Below are 23,884 nucleotides of genomic sequence, written 5' to 3'. Positions count from 1 at the left end.
TAACCATGTATACAGTATGCACAATTACGACACGGAAACAGTGTAATGCTGTGAACCCTGAAAATCATGTGTGTTACTTGGATGCATTAAGTTAACCCAACATCAACACAAGTGATATTTCCAATGCTGTTCACAATCATATGTTTTTTCAGCTAATAGAGATTTTTTTTTTAGGTGAAACATCAATGTGCACAAACACCATGTAGCATTTTTACAGAAAGTAACTATCAATTTAGTTTGTACACCGGTCATCTCACTGGAATTAATTATTATCTTCAGGAAAAGCGTGTTGCATGTTAAAAAAAAAACAATCTAAAATCTATTCACATTCACATTCTACATACGAAAAGATACAGTATATACATTTGTACAAAATCTACAAATTGAATATTTGGATGTGTCTTTAAGGTATGAAGCATCAATTGGAGCTTGTTTAGGGCTGTGCCACTTACGGAGGCTTCAACAACATAACATCTCTGAGAAACATTCTCATAATTCTGTATTGTGGGTTCAGATGCATGGACTATAAGCTGACAAAATTGCAACAAAATGCTATTACTGTACAACTCGATAACATAAAACATTTACAGATGTTTGGGATGCAGTTTGGAATCTGGCCAGTCAATTCTTCAAAGGAAAGCTGTAATTTACACAAATCAAACATCATCAATTTCAGTTTGGAAAGAAGGATTCGGGCATGTATTTTGTGTCTTCAAACAACAAGGCATCATAATGATAATAAAATACTGCCTTGTTCCCCACTTGTTCAATTTTCTTTTCACACCTGAAAATGAACTTGATTTCTTGTCTCCAATAGACAGTGCGTTAAAGCAGAACCCCAATGGTCACTTTCATCCTGTTATCATAATTAAACCCACTGCATGACTCTTATTTAAAGAGTGTTACAATTTACATTCATTATGAGTTGTAAAATCTGTCAAGTGTGCTAAAATTACAGGAATTCTCATGATTGACTTCCAGTGTCCATGTAAACTACATTTGCGCTTTTAATCCTGCGTGTAATAAAAGGATTAGGAAAATTACACTTTTACTTGATGTTGTTTGTCTGTTAGTCATGGAAAATCCAACCTTTTGATAAATAAAATCTTTATACTGACATTTTCTAGTAACACCAAAGTTTACAAAGATCATATCCAAAAGGTCACATCTACAATCATGTTGAGGGATATTTGACTGGAAACAATGTTCCCTGCTTGTGGCATAAATCAAAAGCAGAATAATATGTGGCACGATTACAATAAAACTCTTTTTGACAGGACCGTAACAAATATATGACAGACAACAACAGATACCAATCAAGTTAAAGTGCAATGCCATCAAAAACACAAATACTCTGATTAACTGAGAAACTGTTTAAAGAAAAAACAGAGCAGTATTTACGAAAGCAGCATATTTTCCATCTCAGGGATTCTTGACATGAGATGACAAACAAACACAATTCGATATGCCATCCAATACATCCGCCATAGCACATGTTTTCTAAAGTGCCTGATCCGTAAATAACAGATCACCCATACAGTTAATAAAAGCAAAAGCAGAAAACAGTCTTGACTTCAACCTGCATCACACAGACACAACAAAAATAAACCTATTGAAAATGCAGAATTCAAATCAATTTCTCTCAGAAATGCCTTTTCATGAAATACACGTATTTAATGAACAAGCATGCATAAAACATCTATTTATATCTATAATGTACAATAAGGGCACTGCTTCTATTCGTTATTTGAATCCGACGGTAATGATGTGAAATGCAAAACATAGACAACAGGAATCCAGCAGAAAGAAACCAATAGATTTCACACACAAAAAAGAGGACATTTACAACCAATTATATACAAAAGGTGTGAAAATTGAGTGCGGAATTTAACCGGTTAAATCTAAATGTTAAACAAATCATAGAATTATTAAATAAGGTTTAAAAAAATGGATCCGGAGGTGCTTCCGTAGCTCTTACATCTTGCGAAATCGTCTATTCAAGCAAAGTGGGATACTTATCGCTGATCGGGAGTGTTCCCCGTCAATCGAAATATAAACCGTGCATTCACTGTATGCTCTAAATTCGATCCCCATATTAACAAATAGCGATCATGAGATGTGACCGAGAAGAGTGCCTTCATCTTAATGAACACATGGTAGGTGTGAAACAGGTGAAAATGTTCACAAAAATTGTCTCTACCTACACCAAATCTGTGGCATCCACATTTTGGCACAAATAATTATTTGAAATTCAGGCAAGGTGAAGAGCACGAGAGAACTTCTATATGGGCGCCACAGAATCTTCATACTGGTTCAGAGGTACCAACCTGGCCGCCACCAGTAGGAGAAGGCCTGTTAAAACCTCCAAGACATAAGAGAGCCATGCCATGTCCATAGACCAGCCGAACGATGTGTGTACCTGTGCCATCTGTTCACGCCCCATGCGCTTTTCTGTCTCTTCCAGAGCCTTCTGAGAGTACCTGATGTACAGGCTCACCCCAGAGAGAGTCAGAAGACCTGAGAATACACATGTACAAGCACGCGTGAATGCACCCACACAACCAAAGCCAATTAAAGCATTTAGACTACATCTTGTTCTAACAGATGTTACTTGAAATGTGGAGTAAAGATGTTCTTTATTTAGCGGTACATGGATAAATGAGAAAAAAGACAGTTAACAATTATTCTTAGATTGCTTACAATAAATAAGGTTAAACGAGAGCACATCCAACCCTTAAATGGCAATCAAGTCCTTTATTATACATAATTATACGTTTTTTTAACAATAGAAGCTGTTGACAGACATGTCATGTGTGTAGGATCATGCATGACTGAGTAAAGACCTATTTATATCTATATTCAGCAGTGTTTAGATCGACATGAATGATAAGATAAACAAGTAAGCTTTTTTGCATTAAGAATCTGACCAATGACCAATGTTGTTTATTTCATGTGAAGGTTCTTGCAAGGCATTAAAGGCCTTTGCCCAGTCAGCATCAATTTATAATGCCTGTAACTCATTTACCGCAACTGTGCTAAATGGTCTTGGTCCAGCGATCTTATTCCCTTTCTCCAATTTTGTGTTTCATCATTAATGCTCACTATTTGATGTTTGCATTAGAAAAGACATTTAGAGTTCCCATACAGTCATTTAGAAATCCAACATTTTAAGGGGCAAAATATGCTGAATGCGTGCGACCAGCTGAACCAGAACAAAATATAAAAATACATTCTCAACTTAGATTCACAGACCACGAGCACTGTTGCTGTCAGAGCGGAACGCCAGTCTCCCACATGAATCCTTAAAGACCCTCGCAGAATCAGCTGTCCCAAAATTAAAAGAACCACCAGCAAGCTAAACAGAGAGGAAGTCAAACTAGCTCATAAATGCAACACCCCAGTGTGCCTGATGATTCCAAGACACGGGGCATTATTGCCGAATCTTCATTAAAATGGAATGTGTTAATGTGGATCCACAGCAGCAGAAATCCCATCTAATTAAACACTGACAAAATGAGAATGGATTTCTGCTCTGGTCGTAATATGGGCATAAAATAAAGAGGCAATAACCAGCGAGAGAGAGAGTTAAAATTTTGAGCACTGCTGAGAGTCTAGACAGGAGTTGCATTTGATCTTACAGTACATTTGCTGGCTCATTTAGAGTATTTAGCTTGTATTATGCTGATTAACTCTCTTGAAGAAAAGCAAACAAAATCACAGCCACGGAATGCCGATGTTAGGAACCATGTTAAAGGAACAGTTCCCCCAATAAATATTAGACAGGAATAAGTTGTTCCAAATCTGCATAAATTTCTTTGTTCTGATGAACACAGAGAAAGATATTTGGAAGAATGCTTGTAACCAAACAGTAATTTTTCTCACTATGGTAGTCAATGGTGGCCAAGGACTGTTTGGTTACAAGCATTTTTCCAAATATCTTTCGCTGTGTTCATCAGAACAAAGAAATGTATACAGCTTTGCAGAATGATAAATGTTGGGTGAACTGTTCCTTCAAAGCAAAACTTTTTGAAGACAGCAATGAATCAATAAAGGGATAGTTCAACCGAAAATGACCAATCATTTAATCATTTACCCATGTCATTCCAAACCTTTATGACTTTCTTCAGCTGAACTCAAAAGAACATATTTTGAAGATTGTTGGATACCAAACAACATTGTCCCCTATTGACTTCCATTGTATGAACAAAAAACATTTTGAGACATTTCTCATAATATCTTATCTTTTGTTCTGCAAAAAAAAAAGAAGTCATATACAGGTTTTGAACGACATGAGTGTGAATATATGATAACAGATTTTGGTGAACTATCCGTTAAACAAATAGTAAATACAGTATATTCTACTATAAACTCTATAAAGTTGGTTTCTCCTTCCTATAACCTTTTTAAAGAGAACCCCAATAAAGCCAACACACACCAGATGTTTGTATTTTTCACCTATTTACACAACAGTCACTTTTAATTTCTACTGTATTTTTGATGTTCCTGTTCAAAATGATGACCAATCTCTGCACAAAGTATAAGACAGGCACTTGACTTACATTCCAACCTTTCATTAAATACCTTTAATGTGCTCCCTGTATTCACTGTAATAAATGCAGGAGACCATGGCTCCTTTCTATTCAATGTAAGGAAGCTTTTATTCAAGTGATATACGCCTTCAGGCTGCCTAGTGAGAAGACACTGGGCTGAAGGCTTTCAGATGCTTTTTGCAAGGTGAAGTGCAAGCCAGCAGTGCCACAGTTCATATACAAAAAAACAATGTCTCTCTGTGTATATACAAGGATCAAAGCAAACTTCTCCTTTCTGTGATTTTAATGTTGATTTGGGATTGCATATGAAGGTAGGGGTCTTCGGTCTAAATGAGGACTGGTTGTATTCAGTCAAAAGGCGAGTCCTTTTATTTTTTTATTGCCTGTAGATCTGTTTCACGAGGAACAAAAGCCATAAAATCCCATTTAAATAAGAGTCTGATTCATGATGAATTTCTGACTAGATCAGACTGGCTGGAGGCTGTATTATCACGCTCATAAATCTGCTGAACCCTTTTTTGGTTTTCCTTTTCTCTTTTACCTTTAGATTGCTTATTTCAATCACCAAAATAGCTGTAGGGATGTTCTCCATTATCCTTTCAATTTCACAAGAGGAAAGCGATGAACCGCAATAACTTTAGTCCCATAAGACATTGACATAAGAATTGCTCAAGGTGAGGCATGATATTTGGCCTTCCTCTTCCCAATGTCCTTTATGTCATTCATATAACTGAATAGCAGAATGTGCTGGGATCAAAGGTGAAGTCTCTATAATTTCTGTGTCACTGTGGATACTGAACTTCAGAAATAATGGAATGTTTTCAAACATGCTTTCAGAAGTAGACACTGTCCATCAACCTACACCCAGTTTTGATCTTGTGTGAAATATTTTTCATAAACCTTTGTATATATGCCCTCAACGTCATGATTTGCAAATCCTGCTCTGGCTGTGCATTCATGTGTGGGTGTGGCTTCAGAGATATGGCTCAAAGGTGGGAGGGCTCTTTTTCTCTTTTATACTTTCAGACCTTGCTACTGTTGGTCATTTGGAAATAACGGTGTTACGGATCAATATAAGACACATTATAAAACGGTCAGTTGTGGTCCTTGATTCTGATTGGCTGAGCGGAGTTCTAAGCCATCATAAAATACCCCGATATATAACGGCTGACCGCACCATATAGTCCAAATATCATTATTTTTATTTTATTTATGAAACCTTGCTAAGCATATGGAGTAACCGTTTTATAAAAACAATAAGCCCCGTGAAGCAGTGGGTTACAGTGCATTTTATAACAGCTGCGGGGTTTTAATGCATTGTGACCGACTGCTTCTTGGGGCTTATTGCTTTATAATAAAACACTCAAAACGTCTTTGTCCCCTTTAGACAGGCACAGGTACAACCTTGGAACTCTCATAATCTCCAAGCAACCAAACTTTTGAAGTATCTACATCCATTCCTTACATTTCCAGTACTTGCCAACCATCCATTTAATCTTACGCACGCATTAACTCCTTTCAAAGTGATCACGGTTGCACCTTTGTTCCAGAACTCTGTAGCGAAAGCATGGGGATGTTCAAACTTACTGCACAGAAGAAAATATGAAGCAGATCCGATCAGCAACGTCCGACTTCTGGCGAGGGAACTGACAAGGCCACAGATGCCTCCAAACACCAGCATCACCACACTCAAGGGGAGTAAAATGGCAATCACACTGTGCATGACTGAATGAGACAAGAGTTAATTACAGCTGTTAAACCTCACACAGGTGATCAATAACAATAACACCCACAATCTTCACCTAACAAATCTAAAGCAAACAGCATTTTACAAAATGTTTAGAGCCTTTTAAGGAAAGAGTTATGGTAGTGCTTTGAAACACTCACTCTCCATCTGCTTCTCTGACTCTGAATATCTTGAAGAGGCTTCTTTATGACTTGGTGCATCTAGTAAAAAACAGAGAGCAGAAAAACGGTGTAATTTTCTTTGTTCACACAATGCTTTCAGTGCCACACCTGCCAATCATTCACGGCTTTATCATGGCGTCCTTTATCTGGGAATATTAATGCATTTTTGAAGCCTGGAGATGTCATGAAAATGAAAACAATTCTTTTTTTTGTCTTTATGTTTTTCTTCTGATTATGCTGAGCTATAATATGTTCATCGACAATACATTGATATTTGCAGCTCTCTACCATATTTACATTTGTGACCCTGGATCACAAAACCAGTCTTAAGTAGCACGGGAACATTTTGAGGAAAAGACAAAAACACATTGTATAGGTCAAAATGATCGATTTTTCTTTTATGCCAAAAATCATTAGAATACTAAGTAAAGATCATGTTCCATGAAGATATTTAGGAAATTTCCTACCTTAAATATATAAAACCTTTATTTTTGCGAGTGGATGGACTGCTACAGCATCTCTAATTATCAACTTCAAAGGTGATTTTCTCAGTATTTTGTTTTTTTTTGTTCCCTCAGATTCCAGAGCTTTAAACTGTTGTATCTCCACAAAATATTTTTCTTATCCTGACAACCTTTACATCATTAGAAAGCTTAACTATTCAGCTTTCAGATTATGTACAAATCTCAATTTCTAAAAATTGACCCATAAGACTGGTTTTGTTGTCCAGGGTCACATTTATGCAATTTGCAGACGCTTTTATCCAAAGCGACTTACATTGCTTTATCCTATTCATTTATACTTAGGCATATGCAATCCCCTGGGATCGAACCAACAACCTTGCGTTGTTAATTCAATGCTCTTACCACTGAGTTACAGAAAAGCTTATAGGTAAGCCATATAAACTATATTCGACTGCAAAAAATTGGAAATGTAAATTAGTTTGACAAAGGTTTGAAATTGCATTGATTTGCACGCTGCCACAGGTTCCACAAAAGCTCAATTTCTATTAAAAATACTTAGAATCACAGGCAAAAATAAAAGAATCAAAAACAACGTACCATCTATAACTCCCCAAAGTCCAGAGTGCATGTGCGGCGGGTCTGTGTGGTTAGTGCGCTTGTCTTCAATGATGTACCAATACTCAGTTCCAATGGCGAGTGTCAAACAGCTGAAACTAAGCACACCCGTTAAACCCGCGCCGACCACCACGGAGCCAAATGTGATTTTCATACTGTACGTTATGGCTCCAGTTCAGTGTGAGCCAAAAACTAAGCAGGAAACGATGTCATCAGCGCGTGGCATTGCCCGTGCGCCGCGATAAGATGCTGCACCGAAGACTCGCTTAGTTTCCAACAGCTGGAATGAATGATGCTCCTTGCCCCACCAAAGATGCAGAAACGGATGACTCGTGAGGTTATAACGAGAAAACTGACTGTCGGTGAAGAAAAGGTGTGTTGTCTGACCGAACATTCAGTGTTCACAACAGCAAGTGCCCAACTCACACTGGGCGCAAGATTACGCATGACTGATGGAGGAAACATGACGCACAGTGCCCAACACCCTATCCAAGCATCCACCACTCTATCACTTCTAATTAATAATAAAACAAAATTGAAAAGAGAAAATGTGGAATCTATTTATGGCTCTGTTTTATTGAACCTTCCTCGTACAGAATAGCATGTCACCCAGTGTAGTAAAATGATTGTGTCAAGCAAACTGATCTTTGAACGGTTCATTTTACAGAAAGCCCATGCCATTCTTGCAGCCTTCATTTAGAATGCCTCCCTCTTGTATACAATATAGTATGCCTAGACTTAAAAACGAATAGGTATTGTCCCTATTGCTACAAGGCTTCTGAATTTTTAAATGTTAGAATGGATGTCTTTAGTTTGTGCATGAGGTGCTTATTGCTGCATCAAAAATTGTCCCTTGGGCTTATAATAATAAACTTGAAGTTGAATGGAGCACTTGCGTTTTTTACATTAAAATATAACAAAACAGGCTGAACACAAGCTATGGCAAAGTCGTTTTTATTAAAAACATTGTTTAAAATAAATAGCATAAAGAACTAAGTATCAAAGGATGATTATGTGATAGAGAAGAGATCATATACAACTTTTGAAGTTAGTTTGAAAAACACTCACAAAGAACACAGACAAAAGGATGATTTAAAGTGGAAAAAAGAAAAAGCAGCTCTTTATTCTTCATCCATCGCAGACTGGATGATCTGTGCTCTCTTGAGCTTTACCGCATCTTCATATTTATCAATGGCTTGGCCACACTTTTTTTTCTGGAAAAGCACAAAATGCCACATCATGTATGCTTTACATAGGTTTGTGAAATACTAAGTATACTAGAATTATATGATACTTATTCAGTGAACTACAAGTATAATTGGTTTAATAAAAACTGGGACAAATTTATTCTGACACGTTGACCTCATCATGTTTTGGTTAATTGCCAACGCTACCCTTTTACACCACAGACTGAACAAAATTAAGCATTGCTTGGTAATTGGTTACCCTAAATTGTGTACTTTAATTTAAGGATACTAGAAATATATGTATATTCAGTCAAGATATGTTATTAGTAATACGCTTTTTTACATGAGCACTTACATTTATTAATTTGGCAAAGAGTACTTGAAATGGTTTATTGGTCCTTTGTTTTGGTAAAGTAAAGCTCTTGCAATTGAATCCTGTAAAACTAGACATGTCTTGACCTGTACATGCTCATACTCACAATAATAAACTTCTGTCTCTCTTTTTGAAGTTTGAGAAACTCCTCCACTGTGAGACTGTCCACAGTCTTCTTCAGTAAGATAAAATCACAATTTGGTGAATGTGTTTTATGTTCTTTCCTAGGAAACATGCAACAGTGCAGAACATCATACAAAAATGACTTACAAGAGTAACTTCATTATGTTACACATCCCATGAAAGTATCACGGGGAACAGTTAAAGAGACATGTGCTTACTCTGGGTCATCCTCCGGCTCCCATCCCTCCAGCTCTTTCAGACAGAAAAAACACTGCGCTACATCTGGACTGTTGTCCGACGGAGTGTGAATAAAACCAGCTTTGGCCATCTATAAAGCAATGTGACATTTAATAAGCGAAAAATATTACATATAAACACCTAACACTACCAGTGAGTCAAATTGAGTTGTTTTTACTGCCAGTATAGTAAACGTTACTTACGTTTTCTGGAGTGCAAACGCATCCATCTTCAAACGGCCATCCAACGAACGTTTGCAGTCTGTTCTCGTAAATGTAAAGTTTAGTTGGATCATTAGTCGAGTCATTTCCAAGATCCATTTTCTTGTGGTTGATATTAACGCAGAAAAGTACAAAAACTGCTCTGCTACGCAGGTTTGTTTGAGACTCACTGCTTCCGGCTAGAGTTTGAAATTTAGAGCGGAAGTTTTCATTGGCTACGGAGCGCCACTTGCACGCATGCGCAGATCGTGAGTGACGCGCACGTTTGTTTTAAATAGTTAAATTATTTAGTTTTAACCCCTTTTTAAACATTTACTCAGACTACGGTGAAAGAGAATGGTCACATTTTAATTTGTGTTATAAAAATATAATTTTTTTTGTTTCTTTGCAAATTTAGAAAGTGTCTCCCTCTCATTTCAATGTGGTAAGACTGTTCAATTTTGTCCGGCTGCTTTCAACTCTCACTTCATACTCAACTCTCTGCGCTTTCTATATTTGCATGCACTAACGATATTATTTTGCTTGATACCATGGTTGCCATAGATTTTTGCAGGGCTCTGTAGACCTCCTACAGATCCCAAAACATAACAACAGTCAATATTATTCAAATATATATTTTTTAATTATTGATTTTTGTGCAGCATCTAGCAGTTAATTTTTCAACTACATAAAGTGATAGTTCTACCAAAATTGAAAATTATGTCATCATTTATTCGCCCTCATGTCATTTTCATACCTGTATTACCTGTATTGATATGTATATATATATATATTTAAATATATATTTTTAAAAATATTCAATTTTCAATTCTGTAACGTCAAATGTGCCACAGAATAGTTTGTTTTCCTAATTTCTTTAAAATGTCTACCTTTGTGTTCAACAGAGCAAAAAAAGATACACACTTTTTCCCTACTATGATAATGTCACAGAACGGAAAATGGCCAACATTCTAACAATTATCTTTCTTTGTGTTTAACATAACAAAGAAATGTATATAGTTTTGAAAAAATGTAAATATTGACAGAATTTTCATATATGAGTGAACGAGCCCTTCAAGCTTAACAAACAATGCCGGGCTCTCTCTCTGCTGGTGGTATGGGCACTTAAGCCTGTGGAGTACAGCACACACAGGGACACAATTTTCATGTACCCACAGTTAATTCATCTAAACGAATTTCGCTTAAAACCAGACTACAGTAAATGAAATTCATTTACACAAATTGTAGAGACAGGATTTTATTTGTAACAATTGTAAAATCTCTTCAGATGGATTGAAGAAAGAAGCAAGAAACATTAAATCATTAAATTATAATAGGGAATAAATGGATTTAATACTGATTTCTTTCACTGGGAAAGACAGAAGTAATTATTGTGTAGCCTGTTCTCCCTTGGTGTTTCATTTCCCTGCATGTTGATTTCTAGAAGGCTTAAAGAAATAACATAAAGACTTTATTTGTCAACCCTACATATGCAAATATATTTCTATGTCTTTATGTCAATATAACAAACACAGCAGTCTGTCACCCCAGAGCACAAAAAAGCATTCCTGGAAATGACATTGACAAGGGTAACAAATAATAAGATGTAAGACAAACAGATAAAGAGTTATTAAGGGTTAAAAAACAACAATAAACAAAAACATTGCTTACGATTCTTTTTGTGTCATACAGTAAATGTTCAGCTTTTGTAATGTGTGTACATTCTCCAAAAACGGATTTTATATAAGCATGTAATCCATGTGCTGAATAGTGACACTACAGTAAATGCTGACTGACAGGAAAACAAAGATGTCCAAATGTACCAAATGGTTGCTTCACAATTGTAAATCCAACACGTGACAGAGTGACAGTTCCTTAAATGTCCACAAGGTGTCAGTATTCCCAGAGAGAAGAGCTGTCTGCGATCTCCCCGTCTCCTTTCAGGATGCCCCCTTGGTCCCCACGGAGGTATTTTTCATTTTTACCCCTTATAGCTATTCGTCCGTGCTCCAGGAATTCAAAGTAGAAATCTTCTGGTGTGTCTCCATCAGAACACACCAAGCCACTGTTGGACACATACCAGAACTTTCCACAAGCACCTGTAGGAGAAAAGTGCTGGTCAGTTTGATCTGTACATAGATATATTATACAAAAGGAGTGCACACTGCACGCTCACCTTTAATGTGGTATGCACCGTCATTGAAGTGCAGTGTAAATATGTCATAAACTGAACGATTGGCGTCCAGGGTGTTGGAGTTTTTGTGGTGACACACGTAGCCGTTCTCTCCCCTAAGAATCAGAATGGGCCTGTTGATCAGTTTCAGAATAAGCTGCTCATCTTCACCTGAAGGAAGAACACATTGCAAATTAAAAGGAGCATGAGACCCTCTCACGATAGACTCGGAATGGACTACACGCCCAAAAGCACACAACATTCACAGACATTTAATTTCAAAACCATCTGCATTAATCTATCCCTTAGCTGCTATAACAGCTTCCACATTATTGGAAAGGTTTTTCCACTGGATGCTTGAACACGTCTGCTGGGATTAAAGAGCATCAGTAAAGTCAGGTAATAATGTTGGATGATTGGACCTGAACCCATTCAGCGTTTCACCTCATCCCAAAAGGGTTCAGTATGGTTCAGGTTTGGGTTTTGTCAAGGTTTTCCACACCAGAATCAGTCAATATTTTCTTTAAGGACCCGATGTGCTTTGTACATGGAAAGAAAAGGCTCCATTCCAGACACAATGCTAAAAGCACACAATTCTCAAGAACGTCACTGTATATGTTAGCATTAAGATTTATATTCATACCTTCTGAAACCTTTTCAATGCAACCTCAATAAATGTTTAATTTAATCTTTGGGTTTTTCAAGATGTAAACTTTTCCCAATTCGAGTAAGCAGAAATAACGTTTAATGATTACCTTTACATATTAAATAAAAAACTCTATTAGATTTTATTTGGTTCTTTTCATTTTATTTATGGGAATTCTCAGGTGTGTACTCACCCGCAGAGTCGCTGACAGCAGAAAGCTGGCCATTTTTCTTGGTGCAAACATATTTTCCGTTGTTTGCCTGCAGTGCCACCCTTCGACCGAGCCACACTATGTCAAACATTGTGTTGGCACCGCTGCACACAGAAGGGATAGAGGAAAATTGTGCTTATAAATGTGAAAAAAAAACATGTAGATGGGATGTTCATACAAACAAAACAATGTGTTGACAGCACCACAGCGTGCACAATGTTTACACTTTTTATCAAATGACAAAGTTGTATCTGCATATTAGCCTGAAAAATAATACACACTTCAGTTTTGTGTCACGGTTGCATTTATCACACATACATACAGTAATTGTGTTTGATAAAATGACAATGTCACCCCTTGATTTTATTTCTTCTCAAAAGTTGATTCTTACACTTCTGTGGCTGTTGACTGGATGCCTCCGTGAGAGACAAGCGTCCAGTAATTTCCTTCATTGGTTCTAAACATGCACTTTTTCGAATCCTTGTCGATTTCCATTTGAAACGTCTCCATGTCGGTCTCATCGTCCTGATTGGCTGAGACGCTCACTCCTGCGGAAGCACAGACAAACACACATATGGAAACGTTCATCTTTGTTTTTGATTAAAAATACTTTACATTACGTATGCATATACGAGAGATAATCAAAACAATCGCTTTATAACTCTGCTGTTACTACTGTGCACAGTTACAAAATCACACTGATTGACATTTCGATTATTAGAACAACACGTGTTTCTAAGAACACTTCAAATGTATCCGTATAAACAAAACAGCATGTGTTTGTGCTAAACTTTTCCTCGGTTTGAAATCCTAAATGGAGACAAAGCAACATGATTAAGTTCCCTGCCACACACAGCACGCATGGACCTGACTACCAAGAGTCCTGTTTTGGCATTGCAGACATTGTTTAGTTAAGAATCATAGGGAGTTCAGACATGTCACTTTATATGTTTACAAACATCCTTTATTTCAATTCAAACCCATTGTTGTTTTAAAATGAGGCTTACGATGACAGATTCATTCTGCACAGGATTATTTTTAACATTAACAAGAATTATACAACTAACATTTTTCTATCCAAGCCATTAATCTTGATTAAGCTGTTGGTTGTATAACACACAGACTCTAATAGACCGTGACATCCAGCAATTATACTTTGTGTATTTTGGCCAATATACCTGAAGTAAATCATACATGTTTAGTGGGAAACAACAGAAATCGTATTTAGTAATCGGTCCATGATTCCACATTTCTATTCAGTGCAGTAGGGCAAAGCTATTTGCGATGAAACTTTTCTCAGGGCACCTGTAAATCCCTGGCACAGAAACCGTGACCTTGGCCGGGTGGAGACCTTGTTGCACCCAGCTGCGTTTCCATGCCAATTATTCCTAGGATTGTGTCATGGCCGTTTGTTGGTATAAAATGCAACGCATGGCCACATTCAAGACACGTTTGGGAAAACATAAAAGTAAAGCGCAATACACAAGAGTGCTCGTTCACATGTCAGCAGTAAAGGTGTGGCCAGATTTATGCAGTCTTTGTTCTCTGCTCGTCTCTCTAACTGCATTTTGTTTTGTTTTACTTGTTCTATTCCTGACAGCGGCATTAAAATAAGGAATAAAGATTTTTGTCTTGGCGTATTATTTTTTACCTCTAATTTCTTCTCTAGTCCAAGACGTCCTTTGTAAAGAATGAAAATATTTTATTTTATTATTTATTTTAATATGCTCTAAAATACTATTTAGATTAATTTGATTTATTCTATTTATTTAGTCATTTTATAAAGAAATCTACATGAAATGTGTGCAATTTACAATACATTTAGAAAAATGTTTAAATGGTCTACAAAAACCGAATTGGTATTATAAAAAATACAAAACATGTCAACACTTTCAACTGGTGTATAAATTATATAATTAGTAAATAACAGCACGTATATGTATAAAATTAAATGAATGACACAATCTAACCATGCAAAAGCGCCGATATCGTGCATGAGACAGATTGCGGTGGCTAAGACTCAAAGTGGATGTGTGTCTGAAAATATCCCTTGATCATTTTCTTAATCCTCTAACAGGCGTGATCCTGCAGTCTTATTCCCTCGACTCTGTCTTCCTTCCTGCTCCTCCCATACCAGGCTGTGACCTCTCCTAATTCTCTGCATGCAAAAGACACAAAGCTTCACCGTAGGGCCCAGTAAGCAGCTTTTTTGAGCACCGCATGTACAATCTTCTCTACCCAGAGAGGGGCAGAATAAAACCAGTGGGGAGGCCGCAGCAATACCCCAGTTTTGACGGGGCACTGTGGGGTGTCTGAGACATACAAGGGGGAAAAACAGGACTATCAGCAGAATCTGCAGGCATTGATCACTCCAGCGTGGAATGTCTTTTTGGCAATATGATAAAGTGCAGAACACAATTTATTTCTTTGGGTTCTTTTTGTTTTTTAACAAATCATTATGGTCTATGAACAGACTGTATATGTTTGGGTTTTTTAAATTGGATTCTATAATCTGATTCTTAATGGTTTTAAGTGGTACACACATCTGTTATGCTGGGATAAGACCATTTATTTTCTCTTAGAAAAGAAAAATCACAAATGTGATTTATTTCATAGGTAAATTGTTTCTTTTCGTCAGCAAAGTTTAAAGAGATACACAATTTCATTTTTATGCGTAAAAGGATAGCTCACCTAAAAATAAAAATTCAGTCACCCCATTCAAAACCTGTACAACTGATGTGAAACACCAAAGAATGTATTTTGACAAATATCTCAGTGGTTTTGTGTCCATACAATAGAAGTCAAGTGTGCCCCAATGTTGTTTGGTTAACGACGTTCTTCAAAATATCTTCGGCAAAAAAAATACACATGAGAGTGAGTAAATGATGAAAGAATCATCAGAATTCATATTTTTTTTAATAAACTACCCCTTCAAGTCTTCTGCATTTACCTAAAATCTTACCAAATCTGAAATAAAACAGAATGCTAACTCTTACAAGCTAAGAAAGATCAAGCTCTAAACAAACTCTTCTTTCTTGAAAGACTCGAAAAACAAAGTCAGCTTTCTAATCAAGACAAAATCAGCGGTTAAAAAAAGAAACAGCTTTAGATTTTTTCCAGATCAAACATCACTCTACAGCAGTGGTTTTCATTTCTTTGTCCCGTTACACTTTATTTTCCAATTTCACGTCTGACTCTGCTTTGGTTTTGCACCAAAGATAGAAGAAGAGAGGCCAGCTGGGGCAGGACACTCTATCTCCTCTTCTGATCATTCCTCATCCACGGCATTGTGATTACTGGGCCCAATCCTGAACTCTTGAGAATGACCTCACTCCCATCACAGAACGCTCCCTCTCAATTTACCAACCCATTTTTGTCCAATGTAACAGTATCCGGAGAGGGAGACAGCGAGAGGGCCTTCTCAAAACTGGGGCAAGTAGATCACTGCATGTCGACCTGATCAAAAACCTGCGGGAGTATGCAAAACACTCCAAGATACGACTGTGTGAGGTTTACTTCAACCTGCACTTATGGGTCAATAGATGTCTAGGTTTTGATATAAACTGTGCAAATTAATTCTCCTCAATCCTGTTTCTCAAAATGTCTTATCATATTCAGCCCAAAACTAAGCAGCAATCTCTAAATGCGCTGAGGTAGTTACATGGAGATACATTTTTAATGGTAAATTGAATCCACTCGTAGCAAAATCTCTTGTCTTTCTTACTTTCGTTCTTTCTAAAGCATCTAAAGCTCTCTCTCTCTCTCTCTATACCCTCCTTCCTTCTTCTCATCTCATTTTCACTCTTCAGCCCAGATCACAATTCGCCATGGAACATTGTGGAGGTGATGAAGAACATGGTAAAAGATACACTTATCTGAGTGTATGACTTAAGCGGCCCACATGCACGCAAAACACAACCTAAACACAAACCAACAGACAATTCATCTGAGCCACAATCACTGATACAAAACAGTGACATTTGTGAAAAAGTTATCAATGTTGCTACTCATTATTATCAGATCATCTGTGAGTTTGTCTTGCACCCCCGGGTGAGACGCCCGGTGCTTTCTGAACCCCAGACCTGCAGAGCTGATTGGCAGACCTGTCTGAAGTCATCTCCAGTTCCCTTCATCATGTAGAGACTCTTGGAAAGAAATTAACTGCTTCATCCATTAGCAGAATTACTTTACCTAATTGCTTTTCGCACAAAATGAATGTGCAGTAGATGGGAAGAGACGCCTCTCGCTCATTAAGAACAACTGTTCCATCTGGTCTATGTCATTTTCCCTGTCTTTTTTCTCCGTAATGAAATGCCTAGATTTTGGTAATATGTTGATCCATTACAGTCCTAATGTAATTCCATGTAATACTGAAGGATTTAATACAGTCACAATGTGACTTAAGATCTGAATTGTTCACATTAGAATCATGGCTCGAATGTTTTAGATTACAGTGCAAAAACATCTCGTTTCTAATCAGTCTTTTTCAGTAAAAATTAGTAACAAGTGACAAGACTTCATTTCATTTATACCTTTATTTGGTATATCATGTTCTAATCTTACATCTCACAAAGCCTATTCTTATTAAAAGGTTTATTGTTATAATAAAATAATACCCAGGATAAAACAAATACACTTAAACATACAAAGCATATTCTCTAAAAATAATATTTAAAGGTCCAGCGTATAAAATTAAGCAGCATTTAGTGGTGAAGTTTCGAATTGCAACCAACTCACTCCACCCCTCGCCCCTCCCTTTGAAGCGTTATGGTTGATGACACTTGTCGTCATGTTTTCACTTCTTTGCCGAATGAGAATGTATTTACAAAACGCCCTCTGTAGCAATTTGTCCGTTTAGGGCTACTGTAGAAACAACATGGCGAATTCCATGCAAGGGGACCCGCGCTGTATGTAGCTGATTCCAAGATAATAGAAACATAACACTTCATTATGCAAGGTCTTTATACACCTCTGTTTTTCAAAGATATTTGAATGATCAAGATTTTGGCATTGTAATGACTATGGCCTATATCATTTTAGTCCTCACAATGGAGGTTTTATTTTTATACAAACCTATTAAGTAGGGGTGGGAATCTTTTAGTACCTTACGATTTGATTCATGTCAATTCTTGAGGTCACAATTCGAAAAAAAATTGATTCACGTTGTTTTATTTTAGATAAAGATTCTTCCTCAAAATTCGATGTGATATATGATTAGATTTTATTCATTTTGCTGGAATGATGGCGTTCGATGTGAGTCTTTACGTTTAGTGTTCTCAAAATACTTCACATTCGCTTTAGAAAGCTTGCATATTGCAAACGTCTTGTCAAGCTCCTTCTTACCATAGAGTTACCATAAAACTTGCCCTTGCTAAAAATGGGATGGCGTGTATTTCTTTAACCCCCGCCATCGCTGTTGCTGTGCCGTCTTCTCGACTGTTCGGGCGCCACACCGCGCTCGCAAAAATGTTCCACCTTTTTGATCCAACAACATCAACAATTGTTATATTAACTGGAAAATAGATTTTTTTAAATCTGTGAATCGATAAGAATCGCTAGAGGACTGAATCGCGATTCATATGTGAATCGATTTTTTCACCCACACCTACTATTTAGCTTCCAAAATTGAATCATATTCTTCATGCACCCACTTGGCTCCAGGCAACAAATCCTGCTTAATCTAACTTTCTGCCCTTAAATGGTTTGTTTCCCATGGGTAACCTAAGCATACTATACAACATCATGTCCTCCCCGGGGAACTGCAGCAAAGGTCTTTGATTTACAAACTTATAATGGTGACAAAAATAAAAACTCCAAGCCTTCCAACCCATAATGCATTATGTTTCTATTCATTGTGATGTTGTACCTGATCTTTTCTCTATTTTACTTTCATACTCTACACTGTCTCTGTATCCCCTCATTGGGGTTTTGCCCATCAGCCCTGAACCCAACTGTTCCCAAAGGTTTCTCTGATTTTACCTCTCTATTATGACCCGGCACGGTGCACGGTCCCCAGATAAAGAAATGCGGCGGAAGGCTTGTGTTTCTGAAAGCAGACTCCACCATCATTGAAATGCCCAGTCCACTCAATTATTTATCACACCTTGCCACCAGTGTGAGTGAGTGTTTGTGTGTGTACATGTGCTCCATATCAGTGTTTGTTGTTTCCCATAATAAGGCAATGACCAAATATAGAGAGAAGAGTATTGGTCTGAGAAATTATGCATAAGTGTGTGATAGAAATAAAGAGTGATGTTACTGACCCAGCTTCCCTATGGTGCATATTCAAAGCCATTTCTCCAGTAATTTATCTATTGCAGGTGGCTTAAAATCCTTACCTAGAACTCTGTTTTGAACATAATGGATAACGTTACAGCATGCAAGATTTACATTTCATACTAAGTTGTCCAGTCAAGAAACTACAATGCAGAGTATTTGTTAGCCAGCGGATAAAAATCGGCTACGCCTAGCGGATTAATATTGGCTTACTCAGCTGAAGAGACAGCTGCCGTATATTATTTCTGTGAGGTCATGCTCATGGGCGTGACTCAGTGATCACCTGCACTCCAGACTGGTTTCCATAGATCTGACTATGTGTGCATAGTTTGTCATGCAGCTGCATTTTTGCATGCAAGTTATTTTCATGCTTACACACATAAACACTAATGGGGAGCTAGATTGATAGCAGTACAGGGCAGATTATGCTGATCATAAGAAGTAATTGTGATTTAATGAAATATTTTGAAGATTAGACCTTTAACTTTATCTGTGCATTGAAGCCTTACATGATATGATACATGATATATTATGGAGTGCCAATTGGATGCCTCTTGGAAGATTCCTTACAAGCCTGCACTTCATAGTCTAGATTTCTAAAAGTGGTTCTCCAACAGGTTTAAGAGCTACTTAAAATGTGAAATGAGGTCTCGCATACATTGGTTCCACAAGTCGGCACAGGAGTGCAGAGAAAGAGGGATAACCGTTATTTGGGGAATTTATTTCAAATTCTTTAAAGTGTTCATGCAAGGTCCCAAAGATCTTGTTGTTTATTTGATTCTAGAGCAAAAACATAATGTTGGTTTCAGTCTCTATAATCATGTGCGACTGTGGAAAAAAAACATTTTTTTGGTGATTGACTGTTTTCTACATAAAATCTTCCTACAAAAAGAACATTCTGTGAAAATGTAATCTTGATATCTTTGAGGTTTACTGAGTGAGGTCATGCCAAGACCGGAATCAAAATGAAACTAGTTATTAAAACCCAATTATGATGCATTTTATCTCAAAATTAGAGTGATTTGAGTAAATATCAACGTACCCTGTCGTATGGAGACAAATCTGTTATTAGTGGACTGAAACACCACTTGTGGATGGCTCTCCTCAAGATCAAACAGTTCATCCTTGCCAGGTTTAGAGCATCGTCCGGAACGCAGAGTTCCAGTGGGCCCCATTGGGGTCAAGTACTTCCCCTCACAATCCTTAAAGGCCAACTTGCCCGATTTCAGTTCCAAGGTGTAACCCGTCCCACGGCCACTTTCAGAGGAAAGTTTCCCATCATTGCTCAAGAAACGGCTGTCACTGGTCTTTAGACAGTATTTGCCATCCATGAACACGAGTGTTAGAAGAGCATCCACGCCCCATGGGATGTTGCTGTCAACAGCGATCTCTCCCTCGGTGGCTGCAAGGTGGGCATAGCGTTTGCGGGCCACACTGAGCAGACTGGCCTGGGGGTGAAGGGCCAAGTGCACAGCCCAGAGTTCGGTTTCACCAATGGTCTGAGCAAAGCAGGAAAGGTAGTCCGCTGAACCGCCAAAGAATCGCAGGTAGGGCTCGGACTGAAGGGCCCAGCGTCCATCTGACTGCGCCACGATGAGGAAGCGGCAGTCGTTTTCTTTCGTCTCGGCCTCGCAGCTTACTTTGCCATCTTTGTCGGAGGCCAGGTAGCGACCCAGGTGACTGCGCAGGAAAACCACTTGACAGTCCTGGTCTTCTTGCTCAAGGGTCCATATTTGCTTCTTCTTGAGACTTGGAGCTGATGCGTTGACTTTGAAGCCGAAGGCCTCTGCCGTTAGATAGCGATTCTTGTGATTTATAAGCCCAAATTGTAGTTTAAGGGCTTTACTGCCATTGGACGGCATCCTGGCTTTAAACCCCACACAGTCCAGAAAAAAAACTGAATATTAAAAGCCTGCAGACTTTTTGTTTGTTTTCCGTATTGTAGCCTCTTCTTTTTTCGGCTGTAGGCCTTAATGTTTTTTTAAAAACCTCCCAAGTAACTCTGGTCCTCTGTTGGTTTCGTTCCCGTTCCTTGCCCTGTCCTCTGTATAAAAGACGTCTTGCTCCCTGTGGAGCGTGCAAATGCTCTGGAGATTTTTTTCCTCTGTTTCCTAATCAGCTCAGATTATAATCAGGAGGACTCAACACCTCAATCCAGAGAGCCGTTGACGTCACCCTGATCCCAATGGTTCCACTTCCTCTGTGCCTCTTTCACCCCCTTCCTCTTTCTCATTGCCTCTCCTTCTCAATTTACCTTCGTTTTTCTGTCTCTCGTCCTCTCCGGTGCCTGCCGTTGGGATTATGGGATTTCTGATCTCTTAAAGAGATGTTGCTCCAGAACCAAGCCGCTTCTTCTCGATGCCTCGTCTTGACGTATTATTAAGTGGTCGACTCCTTGTCCTCTTTTAAGTAATTTTACTTCATTCACATCTTTGTTTCTTTCCAAATTGGATGTCCACCTTTATTTTTGTCATTCAGACAGACACATCCTTTAAATGGCTCTCTTGAGAGATCTGAGAGAGCACTAGCATGTCCTAAAATGCCAAGTAAGATTCCAGGTTACGAACGCTCACTCACTACCCTCATTGGTATTTTGACCCCTTCTCGTCCTATCCTCCAATCTTTGTTGTTTTAAGTAACCCTTTCTCCCGTCTTTCTATATTGTCACATCGTGGACTCTTACTAGAGGCCCGTTCTTCAGTGTTCCTGCTTTTGTCCTCCCAGTCTCTATCTCTTAGCTGATGCCGTTTTGACACAAAGCTGGGTAACCAGAGCCCTCCCCCAGCACCAGTCGTAGTGGCCTGAGAGGGGATCAGCTTTCTAGTGTACGCTCAGTATACAGTTACACGACTTCTCTGATTGCAAACTCTGTGGGTCATCTTTATTACACCAATGTGTGCATACGTGTGTGAGTGTATCTGGAGGTAATGCACACAAACAGATGCGTATTCAAAGATGCCTGGCATGTAGCTACTACCCAATTTACAGTGACTGTACACCGTTTCCAGGAACAAAAGATGAATTCTTAGCATTTCAATGGCTACACTTGCCACACGCTTGAAGAATGCTACACATATCCATTCATTTCAAATCCGAGCATGTTTGCAAAAAAAAAACAGTCTCCTAAACAGCCCCTAATCTGCCTTTCAATTAAGCAACTCTTTTATTAGACCAATCTAATCCACAGCAGCCCCCAGACCCCTCCTCCTCTCTTTTGGTGCGTTTTGGACACCGAACCTTCCATCTGTTAGAGACTGACCGCATGCGAGACGGGTAAGCCTGCAACACACACATACAAAGAGAGAGAGAGACAGAGCGACTTTAAGCATAGGAACAATAAGACGTTCATTAACTGTTATTGGCTTTGGCAAATCTATCCTTTGTTTACATTTGATCAAGATCCTCTAAGCACAGAAGTTAACCTTAGACATGGCCTATGACCCCTTCATTTATTACACTTTATGTTCTTGGCAAGCAGATGCAATTAAAAAAGCAAAAAAATGTACAGGTAAAAAGAAAGTTAGAAGAAAATGCACACAGTATTTGATGACTGCAACAGTGCAAAAAAAACTGCAAAACTCAGAACACATAACAGTCAGTGGAGTGCTTGTAAATGATTGTTTATCACAGCGTTGAGAAAACAAAACAAAAATGTGTTCCATTAAGTTCCGAATCAAAATAAGAGCCACGTTTACACAGGTTTATTTCTATTTCCTTCTTTGAAAAAACATCAATCTTGGAAGCTTAAAAGCATCCTAACTTGTAACTACACTAAAATATTTGTATAATACACCTTTGAAACATTATGCATTGCAAAAAGTGTTAAAAATAGTTTGATATTATCAAAACTCTGTAATACCATTGCCAGTGTTAAGGTTTTTGACCTTGTCACCACAATCAAATCTTCCTTGAGGGACAGTTCACCCAAAATTAAGAATCTGTCATCATTTACTCACCTTTGAGTTGTTCCAAGTATAAACTTCTTTGTCCTGATGAACACAGAGAAAGATATTTGGAAGAATGCTTGTAATTGAACAGTTCTTGGCCTCAAGTAGGACAACTTACAGTGGTAGTCAAAAGTGCCATAGAACTGTTTACTGTCCTACATTATTCGAAATATCATGTTTGTGTTCAACAGAACAAAGTCATTTATAAAGGATTTTTTCCTACTATGGTAGTCAATGGTGGCTAAGAACTGTTAGGTTAAATACATTCTTCCAAATATCTTTCTCTGTGTTCATCAGAACAAAGAAATGTATACAGCTTTGGAACAATTTGAGGGTGTATAAACAAAGACAGAATTATCATTTCTGGGTGAACTGTCCCTTTAAATTCTCTTGAATGGGTTGAGAGCTTGTCAATAGATAATCCCATAACAGCTTGACTGACAGTTTGAAGCTTACTCTTTCAAAGAGTAAAGCTATGGTGACCTGTGAGCCAGGCTGATCTCCTGACTACAGTGGGAGAGAAGCTCATTTTACACTACAAGTGACCACACAACCTCAAAAACTATGGCTGAGGGTAAAAGGGGGTCTGCAGATATAAGAAGTCATTTTTGTGCATGTGAACAGTTAAAGAGAGTGCAATAAAACACCACGTTTAGCATCATGACAAATACTTAGAAGTTACATGGTGCAAACCCTTCAACAACTTAATGAAAGGAATGTATTATGTGTGCCACTAGAGGGCGGCAGAGTAACATAAATGAAGGTTTTTATTTTACTAAAACTTTTAAAATATTTATGTTAATTGGAATCAAATAAAATAGCTGTCTTGATGATATTTGTGAAAACTAAACTAAATTGAATTAAAACTAAAAGATAATTAGAAATTTCGCCCCTGAATGAAGAAAATTAATAACACTGAAGTAATAATAAACTAATGAAGCAAAAAACTGAAATGAAAAATGGCACTTAACAAA

General features: G+C 37.9%; 3 protein-coding genes across 3 annotated transcripts; all 3 read right to left on the bottom strand.

Moving 5' to 3' along the window:
* Positions 1 to 304: 304 nt before the first annotated feature.
* On the bottom strand, positions 305 to 7,923 carry tmem235b (transmembrane protein 235b). Its single transcript, XM_056771742.1, has 4 exons — positions 7,520 to 7,923; positions 6,438 to 6,497; positions 6,138 to 6,275; positions 305 to 2,517 (listed from the first exon to the last, which is right to left on the bottom strand). The coding sequence occupies exons 1-4, from the start codon at positions 7,689 to 7,691 to the stop codon at positions 2,282 to 2,284; spliced, it is 606 nt and encodes a 201-aa protein (XP_056627720.1). The 5' UTR covers positions 7,692 to 7,923; the 3' UTR covers positions 305 to 2,281.
* A 552-nt stretch (positions 7,924 to 8,475) lies between these two features.
* birc5a (baculoviral IAP repeat containing 5a) lies at positions 8,476 to 9,868 on the bottom strand. The gene is made up of 4 exons (XM_056771781.1): positions 9,661 to 9,868; positions 9,439 to 9,548; positions 9,204 to 9,321; positions 8,476 to 8,751 (listed from the first exon to the last, which is right to left on the bottom strand). Exons 1-4 carry the CDS (start codon positions 9,775 to 9,777, stop codon positions 8,659 to 8,661), a joined length of 438 nt encoding a protein of 145 aa, XP_056627759.1. The 5' UTR covers positions 9,778 to 9,868; the 3' UTR covers positions 8,476 to 8,658.
* Positions 9,869 to 11,210: 1,342 nt separating this feature from the next.
* On the bottom strand, positions 11,211 to 20,825 carry fscn2b (fascin actin-bundling protein 2b, retinal). Its single transcript, XM_056771757.1, has 5 exons — positions 20,006 to 20,825; positions 13,079 to 13,235; positions 12,670 to 12,791; positions 11,834 to 12,001; positions 11,211 to 11,756 (listed from the first exon to the last, which is right to left on the bottom strand). The coding sequence occupies exons 1-5, from the start codon at positions 20,823 to 20,825 to the stop codon at positions 11,551 to 11,553; spliced, it is 1,473 nt and encodes a 490-aa protein (XP_056627735.1). The 3' UTR covers positions 11,211 to 11,550.
* Between the last annotated feature and the right edge of the window lie 3,059 nt (positions 20,826 to 23,884).

Source organism: Triplophysa dalaica, chromosome 17 (genome assembly GCF_015846415.1).
Source record: "Triplophysa dalaica isolate WHDGS20190420 chromosome 17, ASM1584641v1, whole genome shotgun sequence".
NCBI classification, from domain to species: domain Eukaryota; kingdom Metazoa; phylum Chordata; class Actinopteri; order Cypriniformes; family Nemacheilidae; genus Triplophysa; species Triplophysa dalaica.
The sequence above is the reverse complement of the archived record's forward strand: the minus strand, read 5'-3'. Positions and strand labels throughout refer to the sequence as shown.